A 20,327-nucleotide genomic window follows, 5' to 3' on the forward strand; every position below is an offset into this window, starting at 1 on the left:
TTGAGATAATTTTAATGCTGAACTATGGTTTCAAGTGTGTTGGTTGATACTTCTTTGGCATCGTGCTTCGTAATTCCAATGTGAGATGGGATCCAAATGAGAGATGTTATGATTATTTTGTTTAATTGCGTGAAAAGTATGGAAATTATAAACAATCACATAATATGAACTAAATTTGAAAGTTTCATTGAACAAAGATCCCACAATACCTTCGATGGTCAAAGTGCCTGCTAGGAGATAAAATAAGTCCACAAAATATATATAAATAATGATATAATAAATTATTATATATGCCAAAAGAAAAACTGAAAGCTTCTACCGTGAAAAAGTTTTCTGCTAGAGTAGGTTTAGATCTGTGTATAGATCACTGATCACATATCATTATTATTAAGTTTCAATACCAGAACGGACATGATATCTCGAAAACTGATTTACTATTTCGATTTTTGAAAGCCTGTTTTACAATTGGTTAACTAATCGAAAGTGTCACAACCAGGTATCAAAATCAAAATAATCATAGAACGCAATATGTGGATAAAACTTTGGTAAGAATGTAGACACGATTATTGACAACTTCGAATAGAATCACCAGATCAAGATCATTAGTTTACAACGTATTCTAAAAATAATCGTTATTAAGAAACTAAAATATTATTAATTAAGACTTCTTTAAAAATTATAATTTTCTATGTGATTGCATTGAATAATGAAAAGGTGGGAAGAAACAGTTCTCGAGTTCTTTGATTTCCTTCTGACACAATTACTTCAATAAATGATAAATGTATATAATTAATTATCGAGAAGTTTATTCATTCAAGTAAATTTTCAGTATTTCGTAACGGGCTTAGTGGTTGATATAACTTGGTTTCTATGTCTAAGAAATTTCTATGTAGTTTCGATGCAGTTGAATAAGATTATAAGTATAAGTATTTTTTCCTACAGCAGATTTTTCCCATTTTTTGAAAGAGTTTCTAATAAATCTAATAATGTGGTTGCGTTTCATCCAATGGAAGTACACGCATACACAATTGATGATATTATCATTCAAATTATCTTACTTTTAAATCTTTACTGCTAAAAACGTTTCTTAACATTACAAATATCTTCTTCATTTTATAGAACATGCTCTTGTTTTTGAACGGCGACTAGGCTTCATTTCTGAAATGCTAAAGTTCAGTTTTCTTAGCATATCTTCGGTGATCTATCTGGAGGTCTTGAGATCTTCCTTTGGTCGGCAAATATTCTTTGACAATTGTCAAATGTTCTGTTCAAATAGTTTCTTTATGAAATGTGACAAATCAGATAACAACTTCTATTCCATTTCCCCATTATATAGTTGTTCATTTGATGATTACGCAAAGTATGGCTTTTTATAACTAAGCGCAACGACTCAACTGGGCTGGGCATATAATGAGAAGAAAACCAACTGAAATGATCAAAAGAATAACGCAATGGACCCCATTGTCGCCAAGGAGAAGATGCGGACCGAGAAACCAAATAGAGGAGGACATAAGAACACTTAATATAAAGAACTTAAGGGCAAAATGCCGAACCCAAAAGCAATGGAAAATAATAACAAAAGCAGCCAAGACATACGACAAACTATAAAGAAAACAAAAATAGAAAACGATGAGTGATCCACCTCTAAAAAGATTTTAAAGCGCTATAAGCGATAGCATAATCCAAAGAATTGAAAGGCTTAATGTTGATGATGATGATGATAATGTTTTGTTTATTGTTGCAGCCGATTTTACACGAAATATGGTGATACTCACAGCACATAGGGTGATCTGATAAGTCACCATATGTTTATTGGGTTTTAAAGCGATCTCAGAAGATTTTCAATAAATAGTGACCAGAGGCCTTTATATTTAACATTACAGAGATAAGACTTTAAGTGAAATTGTGCAAATTATTATTTCCACTTTTGTATCTGCGAACACATCTGCCAATTGCTTATATATATATATATATATATATATATATATATATATATATATATATATATAGTTATAAACAGATCAGATTGCAATAACAGAAATGGTGATATAACTCAACGTCCAATCAATTTCGGAGCAATTAATGACTATACAAAGTATCAAAGAGTTCTGACCGGAAAACTAATATACATGCGTGAGTTTGTATTGAGTAATTTTATATTCTACAATTGATAGCGCGTTGTACAAGTGAGAGTTGTTGCAGATCTAACTAAAATGGAAAAGGTTAACAGAAAACTGCTAAAATGTTATGCATGAATTTGATGAAGCCAATTTAGGGCCAACTTTGAGCGTGAATCAGAACAAACTGCATATGCATCTTGATTATGACTATAAATGTTTAGAGACACTTCGGTGTGTTTTGATAGAGTGTGGGGGTTGGGCACATAAAAAAAGTTGGTTATTATGTTCAAACTTCGTCAAGAATATTTACGAAGTATCAAGTCTTCCCGATATTTGAATAGAAATTTAGTGTACTTGTTATAAACCTGGTTTGATACATTTGAAAAATTATATACACCTTGCTCAAAGGGAAAACAGTTGTAGCAAAATCATACAATGCTGAGCTAATTATCACGAAGACATGACCTCGGCATTATTTGAAGAATGCAGCATTGTTTTGGATAACGCATCCTTTTGCGTGTTTTGTGAAATTTGCAAAAGAAATCTAGCGATTTGAATAGCTGTTCGGAGATACATTGAAACAATTGGCTTTGTCTGATTTTTAGTTTTTAATCAGGCTGGAAATATGAAAACTTTTAATAGAAATTCGTTATGGTATGTGTATTATTTCGACAGGGGCCCATTTTAAAGACAAAATAATTAGTATTAATAAATATACAATATGAGTGAGTAATTCGACATAAGTACAATAGTTCCAATACTATTTTTTTTTTTTGGAAGAATTCTGACTAGTCGAATAGTATTTCCAATATTCAAATCGAGATGTTTTATGTAATTTTAGTGATATGAAGTCATCGTTGGTTTTGTTGGTTTGTTCTGGGGTATGTAAATTTGTACACAAGTAACAAATATCACATTTTTATTTTTTACCAATTACAAGACAAATCATATTGGAATATGCCTTTATACTTCAACAAGTTGTATACGTTTTAATTTTATAAAGAACCAGTCAATAAGTTTGAAAAACTCGACTATTAGCAAAGTCAGTTCTTATGGAAAAATCATGCAATATGGCTTATTTAACTGAAATGTTGAATGCTGCATATTCCTGTGAGTGAAATAGAAAGACAATTTAGGGTATTTAAGAAAAACTGCCATTAGTAATCAAAATGCATTCTAATATTTCATTAAACGGATGAGAAGAGCCTGTTGTTTCGAATTCTTTGAGTAGATACATAAATTACATTCTTACAAAATTCGTAAGAAATTACTGAAATATGATCCTCCAGTTTTAGGAACAAAATTGATGATATTTGGCAGATAAGAATCCACACTAGATAAGGAAAGGCAATACTTAATGACCAGAAAAAGTAACTATTCGGAGGTTGTAAAAAATTGAGTTATAAAACCAATATTTTCTGTCGAAACTTTTATCAAAGTATTTGGGATTCTTGCAAGAAGAACTTGACTCATTTATTTTTCAATCATGTACATGTTAACACAGACATCTAGGTCCAACAAAATGGTGCGCCTCCCCTATTCCTGAGTTATAACGAAGCATTATTTCTATGTAGATGGATAGGTAGAAATGAACCTGTTGAATTGCCATCTAGATCCCTAAATTTCAATACTTAAATTAAATTATGCGATTACTTAATTTTCATAACATTGTTTTTTATATGATCTACTAATTAGTAAACAATATAATATTATGATATTTTACATTTATGTCCAACTTCCCGCAATTCATAAAAATATCCTTCTGAATGACTATAATTAACGATGAAGTATATCTCTAACTTGGGACAACCTGTATATATAATTACATGTAACTAATTGCGATTAGGAATACCATTCTACGGAATTTTCCCAGAAAAATCGGTACTTAAATCACTGAATTTATTCCAAATTACAAGCTCAAGTTTTTCAACTTCCATTAAAAGGGACATCGCGAAGTAATGATTACATTTTAAATTTGAATATTTAAACGATAACACAAATGGAGAACCTTTTATAAATAGTAATAAGTTCAAAATTTCAATAAGCAAAAACTAATTGCTACGTACAAAAATAATTATTACCTAAAATAAATGATGCTTCCCTTTCAACACATAAAAAAAAGTCTTCGACTGCCCCATCAAGCGTAAATGATACGAACCCCCGCGTGAGTTTTAATGCAACGGAAAACTAGGGGAAATAAATCAGATGTTTAACCGAGAGAGTCTCTGAGTTATGATTCTGAGCCTCGATCTGAGCACGTCCTAGTTACTTCGGCTTCCGGAGATTCCGCACTGAATACTGACCTAGTACCGACGAATTCCATTTCATCCTCATCTTGTTCGGTCGATATTGGGCCGGCGCGGCCCGTCTGCACTGGCTCGTCGCTTTACTGCCGTACGAAAGGCCATGCGACGCGCTACCAACGTCAAGGTCATTGTCACTTTTCCTCTTTGATTCATTTCCATCGATGTTGATGGCTCCCTCCGGAGTTAAATCTGGACCAGGTGAAAGCGCTCAATGAAACACGATAGGCCACTACATAGGAACGAAAATAACGACAAAAATATTTATAAAATATAACAGAAAGTCTCACTTCCATATATATATATATATATATATATATATATATATATATATATATATATATATATATATATATATATATATATATATATATATATATATATATATATATATATATATATTATACCGTAGAGAATGTTTATATTAATAGTTCTTTAAAAAAAATGAACTTAAGACTGCTATACAGTATTGGCAAGAAGATTTTTTACAGAAAGAGAAATTTGAATAGAACGTTGGGATAAATTATAATAAACTTAACTATTTCAGTAAATTCCCACTGTACACTTAGAGTACTTATTATAATCGAAATCAGTATAAAAAAAGTGGGGAGGTGTATCTCGGAAATTGCTCGGAATATTTTGAAACGAATTAGTTACTGTTTCTATAATGGACAAACAATACAGAAAATATTTTCTGATGACTATGAATGAAATTTTGTGCAATTTTCAAGATTTTTAAAAATATACGTGAGCTGATCGCATCATGTATAAACTCACTCTAGAAATGAGAGCTCTGAGACGAAGTATGGTCACAGCAGGAGCTCGAATTAGAGAGTCACATCTTGGTAATAAAATGGATCGTGTCGAGTAACGCGTGGTGCTTAAATACTAGTGTTTACAAGAGTGATATAGTGAAAATACGAGAACAATCACTAAAACACACACGAAAAATGTTAAAAATTTTCTGATCTCGTGTTGCAAGATTGGCTATAGTGTGACTATTGGACAAATAAATGAGGAGAGTATCAAGATTTTCAAAAATATATTGTTTACGAATAAATCTATGATGTCAATACATCGCAAATAGGAGAACTGATCACATCATGTATAAACTCACTCTAGAAATGAGAGCTCTGAAGCTGACGAAGTATGATCACAGCAGGAGTTCGAATTAGAGAGTAACATCTTAGTCATAAAATGGATCGTATCGAGAAACGCGTGGTGCTTAAATACCCGCGTTTACAAGAGTGATATAGTGAAAATACGACAACAATCGCTAGCACACACGAAAAATGTTAAAAATTCTCTGATCGTGTTGCAATATTGGCTATAGTGTGACTATTGGACAAATAAATGAGGAGAGTTTCAATATTTTCAAAAATATATTGTTTACGAATAAATATATGATGTCAATACATAGCAAATACGAGAACTGATCACATCATGTATAAACTCACTCTAGAAATGAGAGCTCTGAGACGAAGTATGGTCACAGCAGGAGCTCGAATTAGAGAGTCACATCTTGGTAATAAAATGGATCGTGTCGAGTAACGCGTGGTGCTTAAATACTAGTGTTTACAAGAGTGATATAGTGAAAATACGACAACAATCACTAAAACACACACGAAAAATGTTAAAAATTTTCTGATCTCGTGTTGCAAGATTGGCTATAGTGTGACTATTGGACAAATAAATGAGGAGAGTTTCAATATTTTCAAAAATATATTGTTTACGAATAAATATATGATGTCAATACATCGCAAATAGGAGAACTGATCACATCATGTATAAACTCACTCTAGAAATGAGAGCTCTGAGACGAAGTATGGTCACAGCAGGAGCTCGAATTAGAGAGTCACATCTTGGTAATAAAATGGATCGTGTCGAGTAACGCGTGGTCCTTAAATACTAGTGTTTACAAGAGTGATATAGTGAAAATACGACAACAATCACTAAAACACACACGAAAAATGTTAAAAATTTTCTGATCTCGTGTTGCAAGATTGGCTATAGTGTAACTATTGGACAAATAGTTGAGGAGAGTTTCTCTTATATCATATGATACATAATACATTTTTGGACAAAATCAAAATGAAAGTATTTTTTGCACGACGCGTACTACGAATGTTAATAGATACACACAATCAAACTTGATAACTTATAGATCATAATGATGAAGTCACATAAGCGGTTAATCGCAGGTTCCCTGAGGTTGAAATATAAAAATAATGTTTATATTTCTCAATTTTTATTGGAAGATATTGGTCTAGGACATATCACTCAATATCTCCAAAAAATTAACATGAGGACAGGACTACATTTTAGGCTGCTTCTAAATTAATATGAATAAATATTTGAACTTCTACAAAAGCAAACTATCTGGTATCACTTTCCGTTAAGCTTGATGATATTTGTTTCTATCATTTGTAATTGTAAAATACTTTGCAATTTTTCCTTCAAGATTATATAAATTAATACATTTATCGACATCGCTTTTTAAGGGATACAAATCTTGATAGATCTTAGAGAGTTCAAAAAAATGGTCGTTAGATTACAGCTAAATAGCTTAAAGACATGAAACTATCTCAATACAATAGATTTGAATATTGTTTTTATGGAGGAGGTTGTTTTATTTTCAATTTTTAGTTTTCTTATTGAATTTAGTTTTTTCTGTTTTTAAATCTAACCTATTAATCCATAATCGTAAAAATGTAGAGAAAAAGTTTCACCAATATAAGAAAATTATTCATACTTTTACACTTAGAAGACTAGGTTAAGACTGAAAGAATTTTGTTTAAAATGATCTTTTTAAAGTTCGAAGAATTATTCTTCTGTGGACTACATTTGAATCAAATGAAATTCTCACAATTGTAGTGTAGTTGACGATAATAGATGAATCTTCATTTCTAATAAATATTTGCTAAGATATTTAGCATTTACAAGTTAATAGGAATTTTACAGAACTCAGAACGTTATCTAATTTTTTAAAAAACTTGTAGTTATTTGATTCATTAGTTACCACTGCATGAACCGCAATAGTACCAGCAGACGCAACATGTCATAGTTTGTTGGAAGTGTGAGGCAAAATTTGAAAAATAAATAAAAAAATTATAAAGTTGCAGCTAGTAACGACAATTTTTGTATGCTCTTGATGTGATTTCAGACGTTTATTTCTCTATTTTTTATTGTTTGTATTTTGCTTTATAATTTTTATTGTATTTCGGTCTATTTATTTCATTAATAGTTTTATTACAGTTTTTATTGCTGAAATTGAAAATTGTTATTTTGGTCGGGCTGCTAGTTAAGTTTTGAGATATGGCAACACTGATGTGAATATGTCAAATTTAGCACTGTCACCATAGACATTTTTATTGATGAACAGACTCGTGTTATCATACGAATGCTATTTGAGTTGTTTACAGACATTCATCTTAATCAAAGAATGAAATAACTCGCTGGTTATCCTAATTCAATAGTGGTCGCACTTCGCTACAGCTTGATGCTGTGGACAAACTGATATTGCAAGATCTTCATGTGACATACCGTAAGATTGAGGCATACTTGGGCATTAGTTTCACCCGCATAGATTCATTATTGCAAGAAAATTTAGCTGCAAAGAAATGCAAAAAAAATTCAATCACGGTGTTTCGAAAGACGTCTGAGAGATCGAGATAGGCGACGAATCATGGAACCCGAAACTAGCAAGAATCGACTGTATGGGTTTCTATCTGCCGTACAGTTTTTGTTTGGCACCCAATGATTTCTTCTTATTCCCGCAAATCAAAATAAATTGGGAGGGCAACTTTTTTTTACAGCTTAAGAAGTGGTTAATGCGTTCAAATCAGATGTTTTGGAGGTACCTCAATCGGAATGGAATCGACAGTTGATGTTATTTGTCTATTCCAAAACTCAAGGAGCAACTCTCATACTGTTAATACTAGTTAAATGTCTATAGTATAGTATTTGATATAGATGAAAAAATTATTTCGAAATCAATTCTGTAATAAAGAAGGTGGGAAACGTATAGCTTATCAAATGTTTGATAACATATTAGTTAACCGTGAATTGATACTAGTTCACAATTTAAATAAATTATCTTGATGAATAAAAAATGAAGATACTTAAGATAGTGCAGAGCATAGTGGCGCATTCGTTTGCAAAATTGTTTTAAGTCTTAATATTTTTTTTGAAATGTCCGGGAGGTGTTTTGATGTTATTGTTTGAACAACGAAAAACTGAATAAGTCATAAAAAATGCATTTTTTGCAATGAATCAATTTTTTTTATATTCCTTACAATATTTCGAATGAAAAAAGTCCTTATACTCATTATCGTATCTACAACCCATTAATTGTTAAGAATTTTTTAAAATTCAAAATCACCGAAAATCCTAATTTTCCTGAATTAAATAATATACCTAAAAAAATGAAATGTTATAATTTTCAATTTTTATCAAATATTTCAACTATGTCAAACAAATTAACCTAAATAGATAGGTTTTAACATAAATAAAACATATAAAAAAACTAAATTCTTAAAATCTTTTTAGGTAAATATATTTAAGATAGTTGAAATATTTGATAAAAAATTAAAGTTTAAAACATTTCATTTTTTTTGGTATATTATTTATTTCAGGAAAATTAGGATTTCGGCGATTTTGAATTTTAAAAAATTCATATCAATTAATGGGTTGGAGATACGATAATCGGTGTAAGGACTTTTTTCATTCGAAATATTGTAAGGAATATAAAAAAAAATTGATTCATTGCAAAAAATGCATTTTTTCAGGCTTATTCAGTTTTTCGTTGTTTAAACAATAATATCAAAAGATATCAAGTGTCATCCTACACTTTTATAATCAGAAACACCTCCCTGACATCTTTAAAAAAAATTACGTTTTAAAACAATTTTGCAAATGAATGCGCCACTATGTTCTTGGCAAGAGACGACCAAAAACTTTTCATATCTCATTTCCGCATTGTTTTAGTAATATGTTGCGAACTAAAATACACAATGTATATGTTGAATTGGTCCTGGATAAATTTTATGGATTTCACAAAAAAGGATAATTGAAAACCAATCTCATACAACGAAGATTATTCGGATCATTTCAGTAAAGTTGTAAAACATCGTTGAAAGTAATAAATTTAATTACGTTTATGTTTGTTTGAGATTTATATATTAAACAACTTACCACTAATGAACGATCCTGGAATCCTATAAAGGAGAATTTCTTCAAATTATTCCTTCTGGCGTTGCTCATTATTAGTCTCTATACACTTTATATAAACATAAATAATTACGAAAAATTGTCTTAAGTGTCCACTTGTTTTCGTTAATTTACATTTGCGTCACTACGAACTCAATTTTTTTTTTTGGAGACCTGCCCAATCGCGTAATAGCAAAAAGTAGTTGAAAAAGCATAGGGTACCCCGAGTCCGACGTTTCGAGTTTCCGCAGGTTGCACCGCTGCAATAAATATTGTTCAGCGAATGAACCCGTCTTGCGGTGTAGATTGTCACTTATGAGAATCTGAAACATAATAAATAAAACAACACATTAGATTAAATCGATTTTATCAATATCTCATATGGTTTAAATTAATAAAAATCCTGATGATTAAAGCTCGCACACTGATCCGTTTTTATTACAAATAATACGTGCGATTACAATATTCCTTATCACGTATTTATGCTGTAAAACATTTACAATGTGAATCAAACATTCCTAAAAATTTTCCAAGAAGGTTATTTGAGAAGGTATATAAGGCGAATATCGCACTTTTAGTCTGCTTCGAAAATAAATCAAAAATGTGTTAACGGGGAGGAAATATCGTCAATTGATATTCTTAATTGATTTTATTGTATGGGAAAATCATTTTATTGGTAAAGGAGGAAAGAAGCAAAATAATAAAAATAGATAATTGATTTTTTTTGCCTTGTCTCTAGAAATCCTTATTAAAAATATCTCAACGTATGAAAATCTTTTGTGGGGGTATATCGCCGTTGAAAAATTTTTCTATCCTGTAGAAACTATTCTTTTTTATTATACCTAGGTACTAAATATGGATATAAAGCGAAACTTTTACGTAAAATAAGTTTCTAATAGACAGAAACATTCGTCAAAACAGACATATAACTCTTATTTGAATTCTGTTTTCCAGCAACAACTTATCATAAGCCATTTCGTTTGTTTTAGTTTGTGTGGGGCATATTTCACAGTAATTTGATAGTTTAGACTATCGGGTTCCTTGAGCAACTGCTGTCGAACCTGATCATTGTTTAGAAATGTCTTTTAGAGCAATTTTTTGTTTATTCAGGCTGACGTATTATCAGACGCTGCAGAGCCAAGATCACAGTATTTGATTTGGATATATGAAGATTGTTTGGCATTCTGCATACGTAGTCTGTTTCTTGTTTATCTCACTACATGCTGTACTATACACATTTCTTCAATACCATTCCAGTCAAACAAGGTTTATTCTTTGACTGATCTAAGTATTCCTATCAATCAAGCCTTTTAACTCCTGACGCCCATATATTTGTTCCTTCAATTTGGAATTTAAAATGCCTCTGATATTTGGGCTTTCACTTCGTTCTTCAAATTTCTAGTGATTTTTATATTTTCTCTAGATAGTTGACTTGTTGTTGTTGAGTACACTCCAATTAGAAATCGTGAGTTTACAGGTTCTTCATACTCTAAAAGGGGTTTGTTGTCTTTACGAATATTTGCATAGTAAACATAGAAATCTTGTGAAATATCTTCGCCTCCAAATATGATTCTTCCATTGTCAGTATTTCAATGTTATTTTCAATTTTTTACCTTCCAATTGATATCCTCTCCCAACCTCATACGCCTAATTTTATAAATTCATCCATTATCATGTTGAAGAGGACTGGGTTCAAAGAGCCTTTGTTATCACAAGTATTTACTGTTTTGGTCTTAATTGAGTTTGGGTATATTCAACACTTTTTTGATTATTATTATATTATAGTGAATTCTTGAAAGCTTGGGTAGGATGAATGAAAGCTGTTTTATCATACAGAGTTTTTTAATGCTGGAGATAAATATGCCATCTGTTGTAAACCTGCTGTTTTTAAATCTTTGCATAGTAAACTATTTTGCTGGTTGTTGAGCCTCATACAGATATATTGTGAAATTCAGGTTAATATTATTTCATCTGCTCAAACACTTTTTACACAATTATGTTGATTCTTCGGTAGTTTTCATGGATTCTTTTTAAAAAAAAATTGGTATCAATATGCTTTCTCTCCATTCGGATGGTATATTCTAGTGTTTAAGTATATCGTTTAAAATAATTGTGGTTATTTAGATAATGTACCACCAAAAACGTCTACTCAGAGTAAATCTTCACCAATGTCCTCGAAAATGATGAGGACGGAATAAGAGTTAACGGCATTATGCAGACGACACAGTAAAATCTACAAAACTTGTTGAATAATGTTACCAAAGTTAGTCAAGAATAACCTTGAGAAGACCAAATATATAGTTGTCACCAGCAACTGTAGAGCAACTGTATGGGGGAGGCGATTCACTGGAAAGGGTCATGACTACATAGGTACAAATATTGAGTGCTCCGTGGATTTTTTGTTAAAAATAAGTATTCGAAACGGGAAAGCCCGAGCATCGTTTATGAATATCAAGGAGTTTATCTGTACCTGGGACCTGAGCTTGAAGCTGAGAACACGGATATTAAAGTGCTATGTATTCCTAGTTTGTATGGCAGAGAAGCTTAAACTTAACGTATATTTCGAGACTAGAAGACTTCGAGAAAACTTTAATATCTTCACCACATTATGATATGAATCCAATAGCTCGTAATTGGAAGAATAATATTTTCTACAAAAAATGAACAGAAACGCCATTAAATGGTTTACAGTCGAATATAAAACAACAGACAGAACTGGGATAAGAGTTTATGGATTCGAAATCAAACACTCTGAAAGCCTGCGCAACACACCAAGCATATTATTAAAGTAGAAATTTGTGCAATTGAAAAATGTGTCTATTTCAATCCAGAGAACTATTGCAAACAGGAGATCATCATACTGTCCGATAGCCAAGCAGCCATTAGAGCTTTAAGTTCCAATATCATAAACTCTAAACCCGTTTAGCATTGCATAGAAAAATTAATCGAACTAGGCAAGAAAATTAAAGTTACTGATAATCTCGCAAAAGCGGAGGAGGACAAGACCTCCATGGGACCTGAACCCCTCTGTGATATTAACTACAGAACAATAGAAAAAGCATTGGAAGAGAAGGTACATAGGATCGAAACCAATTATTTGATCAACCTACAGGGGCTGAGACAGGCAAAGACTCTCCTGGGAAACTATAACCAGAGAAGGTCTGCTGAATGTATCAACCTAAGTAAGAACAATCTACGAATACTAACAGGAGTCCTATACGGGGCACTGTCGCCTCAATGACACCTGAAGACTCTAGATTTAGCAGATAATGCGGCGTGCAGATTTTGTTGCACAGAGGACGAAATCTCTATCCACATTCTCTCGAAGTGTAAAGCACTACGGAACTCCAGAGCGCTACACCTGGGAGCGTATGAAATAGAAGACGAAGATCTCTAGCCGCTACAGACATCTCACATTCTAGATATTCTAAATGGAGGGGAATTAACAGATCAGCTGTAAACACTGGGTTCTCCAGTATCATAGCAAGGAAAGGGGACATAATGCTTCCTTTGAGTCGCAGTATATGTGACACCCGAATATCTATTCTTTACTCTACTCTACCCTCTAAATAAAATGATTGAAAACATTGCATATGGAAACACAATTTAGTTTGACGGTTGAAAATATTACCAAAAACATAGAAAATAAAGTTAATTATAAATATAATTCCATTAATCTTGAGACAAGAGTTCGTACACAAACAGTTAAGAGAATGTGGGGCAGTACTTCATGGGTGAACAAGAGATATAGGGGGACAACGAGATATTATAATGAATCTTATTTATCAATGATTATATGACAATAGCATCAAATAAAGGAAAATAGAGACTGTGTTAAACTAAAGTCCGGCTTATTTTCCACCATTCATTACTATGACTTCAACTAAATTGTTTTGAATTTTGTATTTTGATTTTAAATTAAATGTTTTATTTTATGATTCGTTTCAAAAATATTAGTTGTAGATTGACGGCAATTAAAAATCGCTGTAGCTGCGATGCGGTTAATATCGAACAAATTCTACGATTTTTTTTTGATATCCTCCTCGTAAACAGACAAATTATTTCTAAATTAGTTGAATCGAATGTCATATATATATATATATATATATATATATATATATATATATATATATATATATATATATATATATATATATATATATATATATATGAGTTGAATAATAAAAGATATGAGTTACTAATAATAAACAAATCAACTAAGAGTTCTCAGAAATTATTAAATAATTTATTAAATTGCATGACCAACAGTTGTCGAATTTATTCCTGCATACGAAATCAAAAAAATTTACATAATTTGATCGTGCACTCGTATAATTTAATTTTAACGTATTAGTTACCATACCATTACTCTAATTATCTATCAATAACACGACTCATCACGTCATTTATCCTCACATAAATAACTTGTTGAATTGAATTTATTGAGTTTCCAATGCAATTTAAACTTGTTCACATTGTTTATGAATTACCTCTAGAGTCTTATTACAAAGTTTGACCAAACATACAACGAATAATTATATTACAAAGTAAAAAAGGTAACTTGAAATTTGATTGATCGTATTGGCTAACAATGCACCTATTCCAATATTGACCAAGACTGGGAGCATTCCTCGAAGGTTTCTTTAGAAAGGGATTTCATCTGCTCCGTAGTCGATTTCTCAATATCAGGATGGTGAGAAAATGTTTCGCTTCCATCACAAAAAATTTGATTTAATCTCGTCGGCTAACAGTGCACTCATTCAAACTTTGCGTCTATGAGTGAAAGCATTTCTGAAAGCCTCTTTCATGAATAGTCTGTTGTCGCACTCTCAATAATAGGAATGATGACAAATTCCCCTTTAATTGTTTCATTCACACCCAAGTCTCGTATTAAATCTGGCGACTAAGACGAATGTGAATAAACTGGAAGACCTTTAGTGAGCAAAAATTCACTATTTATCACCTTGATGCTCACGGTTTTTAAAGAGAGAGTTAAGCAACAAGTTTTCCATCGAGAATCTATGCAAAGTGAAGCACGATTGTTCAACAGTTGGAGCATACTTAACAAAGGACAATCTTGCACTGATAGCTTCTTATAACCTCATTAAAAATGAAAGAGTACGTAGAGTATGTTTGGTAGAGTAATGGTAGAGTACGTTTACGGAGATTTATATTGAAATTTATATATCATACCTATTTACCTATGGTAAGTACTTATTTATATATCACTAGCGGACCCGACAGACGTTGTCTAGTACCACGTTTTAAATGTAAACTTTTGGAAATTAGCTGTAACAATTAGACTGTTTTGATGAAAAAATCACAATTAAACCAATTGATAGCGTGTGAGTATGTATATTAATAATTAGTATGCTTTCAGAGATGTTGAATGTATAAGCTGTGTTGAATAAAAACTTAACTAAAGTCTTGTTAATTGAGAGTGAAAACGTTGAATCTTCAACTATTCTATAACGGGTATTTATTCTTAGAGTTAATTATCTACAAATACTGAAATTATCGTAATGCCATTGGATGTACAATATTTTTGGTTAATCCTTGAGATGTATAAACAAATAAATTCGATAGTTTTCCCACTCTCGAGCACGCAACAAGAATTAAACTCACGGATTTTACGCAAAAACAACTTTGGTTGAGATGTGTTTCCAGCTAATAGCATTTTCAAAGGTTCTGGTTCACCTTTGTATTTGAAAGAATGACAATATTGACATTCTTTGTCCATACTACCAATCATGATTAGCGAACGTGATGAATAGTCTATTTCAGGGTCATATTCAAACGCAAGGCGATTAAACGATGCTCGTGTCATGATGATTTTGCACCCGCTGTCGCTCATTTACTCTGTGAGCGTCGGTCACTCGTTGCCTACACATGAAGTCTATTGTCTCCATAGACTATACTTATGCTAACTTAGAATCTGATCTCAACGCCATCTACCAGGCGCAACTAAAACTCAAATATACTTTTGAATATCTGACACGACTACAGCGCTGTCTACCGGAATTCTATGGAAAACGGTCTAACATCAACAACAATTTAAAAATAATTGATAAAACATTATATAGTTGATCGAATTGTGAATCTAAAACATTCTCAAACCCCCTTGAATACACACCAAAAATTTCATCAAAATCGGTCCAGCCGTTTAGAATTACAAACACACGAAGATTTATATACGAGGCATATTTTTTAAGTAAGTACCGTTTTGCGATTCCGCCGTCGCAACCCTAAGGTCGGCGTTCCGCATATGCGCGCTGGTCACCTACATCTCTTGTCTACGCACTGACGCCATTACTGTCTGATTCTTCATTGTGTACGTTGTTTACTGAGTGTTTAAGATGCCTCCGACAATCGTGAGTCCCGCCGATTGTGAAGTACGGGCTGTTATACGATTTCTTAGTGCTAAAGGCGTAAAACCGATCGATATTCATCGTTAGATCTGTGAAGTTTACGGACAAAACATTATGAGTGATGGAAGGGTGGAGGAAAGGGTGAGAGCATTTAAAGTGGCCGCACAAATGTGCATGATGAAGAACAGAGTGGGTGTCCTTCGGTCGTTAATGAAGATTTGGTACAGAAATTGGACGAAAAGATGGAAGAAAACAGACGCTTTACAATTTCATCATTGTGCGACAACTTTCCTCAATAATCTCGTAGTGGTGTGTATCGCATTTTGACCGAGAACATGAAATACCGGAAATTGTGTTCACGTTGGGTTCCAAAAATGTTGACGGATTTGCACAAAACCCAACGTTTAGGTAGTACATAGACTTTCTTTGAGCGGTACCACAATGAAGGTGAAGATTTTTTAGACCAAATTGTTACTGGTAACGAAAAATGGGTGGCCTACCTCACACCAGAATCGAAACAACAATCCATGGTATGGCGACATTCATCATCACCCAAAAAAGTGAAGTTCAAGCAAACAAGACAATCAATGCAGCGTCATATTGTGAGACATTGAACAATCTGCGTCGGGCAATCCAGAACAAAAGACGTGGCAAGTTGAGTAAGGGTATCGTTTTGCTGCATGACAATGCCCGTCCACATGTGGCTAATCGGACAAAAGATCTCATCAAATCTTTTCAATGGGAAACTCTAGATCATCCTCCCTACAGCCCTGATCTGGCGCCCAGCGACTACCATTTGTTCCTGCACTTGAATAAACAACTGGGCGGTCAGCGTCTTCAAGACGATAACGAAGTCAAAACAGTTGTGATACAGTGGTTAACAAGTCAGGAGGCAGAATTTTATGAGGAGGGTATCCAAAAACTGGTGCCACGTTATTACAAATGCCTCAATATTCACGGAAATTATGTAGAAAAGTAGATTAAGGTACAGGATTTCATGTAAAAATAAAATTATTGTGATATCTTTGCACTTCTTTATTTAATTCCAAAACGGTACTTACTTAAAAAATATGCCTCGTATATAAAGATTTGGTAATCTATCTAGGTCATGTAATGGAAGTGAGAGCAATTTCATTTTTCACTTAGAAGAATGTCTTGCAGATGTATTTACTCAATATGACGAAATAATATGAGGGGGTGATATTAACAGTACCTTACTAAACGTTAAAAGAAAATATTTAATTAAGAACAATTTATTACTGAACTGAATTACAGCTACCAGAAAATCATCTATTGATATAGATTCGTTGTGCGTGCGCGCGTATTTCGAAAACAATCGATCACTTATTCGAGTTCGAAGCCGACGATTGTATCGGTTACATTATCGACTGCGTAATATTGCGGAACCTCCAAGCAATTTTAGCTAGGATCCAGACACACACACACACATAAAAATCTATAAAATTCAGATTGTGCAAACTCTTAATGATTTCGTTATAAGATTGAATTTTGTGAATGCAATGTTAGAGAGATTTTACAATTTCAACAACATGTTCTTCAGCGAAGAGGTACATTTTCATTTGGATGGATACGTAGATCGCCAAACTTCGCCCTACTTTCATGAATATAACTGAGGGCATCCAGTGACTGTAAATTCTCTACGTTATGTCGACATGATACGTAATTTTTTCAGGCCTCATCTCCAATATATATTAACCGGGATGGGGCTACATCGCTCACAACTAACTCTACATTGCACGAGTTGTTCCCAGAAAAGGTGATTTCATGAAGAGGTGGTATTGAATGACCACCTCGGAGCCCTGAGTTGACCCCATCTGATTTTTTCTTGTGGGGTTATCTTTAGAGTGTGGTCTACGAGAATAATGCACGAAATTTGACAGATTTAAGAAGCAATATAGAAGAAAAAATCCATATTCTTCGACTATTCTTTAAAAAGTTTTTGAAAATGTACACAAATAGTTTGAGGAGTGCCGTCAACGTGATTGCCGTCATTTAAACAATGTCGTGTTTAAAAAGTAACATTTTGTTTTTTATCTTTCAATTCATACATATGAAAATAAGTATAATGTATTTTTTTTCAATTAAAGTAGTTGGATCGTTATGAGACACCCTGTACTTCGATTAGTATAGAGTAGCACTCCATCTGAGACCATGATAAAAAGCTTAAAATCTAAGGGATAGATTTTATAGATTAGTTTATTGTTATATCATTATTATTTAAATAGTTATAAGTCATTTAATTTGAGATTAAATATATTTTCCAATATAAGCCGAAAACATCTATGATAATCATACCGATGAAGTACCCTTATCTATTCTTGATTATCTTAGAAATCGATGGCGTAAGATGTGTTAGTTTATGACACAGTTTTTCTTATTCAAGACATCAATCAACGTTATCGTGAGCGACAGAGAATTAATTCTTCTTTCCTATATCCCCAAATATGGAAAAGTTGTAAATTCAAATAATTGCATATCACTGACAGTGGAATAAGAGTTTCATAGAAATAGATTATGATAAAAAATATCTTTGATCCATAAACAGAATTCAACTCCCAACGTTGCTTATAAGGGCCCTTTCACACCAAACGTATCAGAATCAGTTGAATCTGATTGATCAAGATTCGGCTTCGAGCGCTCCGTTTAAATGTGAAGGACTCTTTTCCCGCCTTCAGACCGGACGAATCTGGTTCAATCAGGTTTGATTCGAGGTCGCACTTGATTCAACCTGTCAGATTCCTCGTTCGGTCAGTCTTGAATCAACAACCATACGAGATGGACGTGGAGTTTTAATTTTAAAAGTTAAAGAAAATAGTGCGATTTATGACACAGTGATTCAGCTGGTGTGAAAGAGTGGAGATGACGAATCAGATTCAACTTGATTCGGAGTGATCCTGATTGATTTGGATTCGTTTGGTGTGAAAGGGGCCTAAGGCTCAAGTATACGGGGCGAGTTTACAAGCTAACAAGCCGGCTAGTCGGCGAGTGTGCTAATACTTGAGTACACGCAAACTTCCCACTTGCTCAGTAGCCAACTAGATGGCGTGTTGAAACCACTTGTAGCTGTCTGTTAATTATGTTAGGTTATTGTGAAGATATGCTAAGTTATTGGTAGTTTTTCTACGGTATCCCATCTAGATCCTGTTATGAAAATGAAGTGTAAAACTAGTGATATTTCATTGTTTTTCCAAGTATACCAACAATTTCCTATCTTGTGGAACATTAAAGATAAAGACTACGGCAACAAATCGTTGAGGGATGCGAGTTTTAAGAAACTTATGTCTGAGCTGAAAGAAAATCAGTTGTTAGGCGAAATGGATTCGAAGCTACTTAAGTCTAAAATCAAATCCATTAAAGATGTCCTCTGACATCTTCAAGACCAAAGCTACTAGCAACTTGTGCGCAATCTACTGTGAGTACATGCGGCTAGTTTACAAGCTAACTCTCTCAAAAGCTGGCGAGTGTTGTGAAAAGTCGCCGGCAGTTGAACTTTTTCAGATCGTTTTTACAAGCAACTAACGGAGCGGGAGCATCGAGTACACTGGACGAGTTTACGAGCTGCTTGTGAAAAAGCCGGATTGTAGCTTGTTAATTCGTCCCGTGTACTTGAGCCTATACTTCATTAACGATATTAACCGTGGCGTGAATGCTTTTTAAATACAGTTGAACCTCTCTGAACGGGCAATGTGCCAATCCGGCACTCCAATGATCCGGCGCTCTCAAACAGCCGTGCTACGATACACGACATACGAAAAAACAAAGACAAAATTGAATTATTTTGCAAAAACATTGATAATTTAAAAACCTCAAGAAAAACATTGAAAATCGGTTCCTCTAAAGGCGAAACAGGCATACTCTGATTACAGGAGAAGTTCACAAAGAAAAAGATAGATTCTAGAATGTAGAGAAATTGTTTCCCTTTGTTTGTTTTCGTTGCTTCTAAATCTTATCATGAATCACAATAATATGGATTATTACTTTTTCCATCTCTCGAAAGTTATTTCTTTTTATAACTTTACTCGATATTTCACTCCGTTGTATAGGAAATTCTAATTTCTTTAGAATTGTTGTTGATATGTCAAGAATTCTCCTTTTTTTTATAATCATAGGAAATAATTCCTGCGATACACATTCTTTGTTTTTGTATAAAGCGTGAATCAAGCTGCGGATTTGTGCTTTGAATTCGGGACGTAACGTATCAGCGAATGAATTCGGACGGAGGAGTGGTAATTTATTAGTTGTGCCGTTTATAAAAATATACACAATAGAACAGGTATGGTAAAATTTATGACTCAATCATAATCCAC

At 33.0% G+C, this 20,327-nt stretch overlaps 1 protein-coding gene and 1 long non-coding RNA gene across 5 annotated transcripts in view; one reads left to right on the plus strand and one right to left on the minus strand.

Annotated features, from left to right (window-relative positions):
- The window catches only part of LOC130448671 (band 3 anion transport protein), a 246,568-nt gene that overhangs the window by 184,367 nt on the left and 41,874 nt on the right, over nt 1-20,327 (minus strand). For 2 of the 4 annotated variants that reach the window (XM_056786135.1, XM_056786137.1), the window contains exon 2: nt 9,617-9,954. In XM_056786135.1, coding sequence (XP_056642113.1) covers nt 9,617-9,685 — 69 coding nt within the window. In that variant the 5' untranslated portion in view covers nt 9,686-9,954. Of the gene's footprint in view, nt 1-4,201; nt 4,596-9,616; nt 9,959-20,327 lie in introns of those variants that run through there. The other 2 variants (XM_056786136.1, XM_056786138.1) reach the window with 2 other exon arrangements.
- Nucleotides 1-20,327, plus strand: part of LOC130448676 (uncharacterized) — a 167,577-nt gene that overhangs the window by 74,877 nt on the left and 72,373 nt on the right. The window lies entirely within an intron of this gene.

Source organism: Diorhabda sublineata, chromosome 9, assembly GCF_026230105.1.
Source record: "Diorhabda sublineata isolate icDioSubl1.1 chromosome 9, icDioSubl1.1, whole genome shotgun sequence".
Lineage (NCBI taxonomy): Eukaryota > Metazoa > Arthropoda > Insecta > Coleoptera > Chrysomelidae > Diorhabda > Diorhabda sublineata.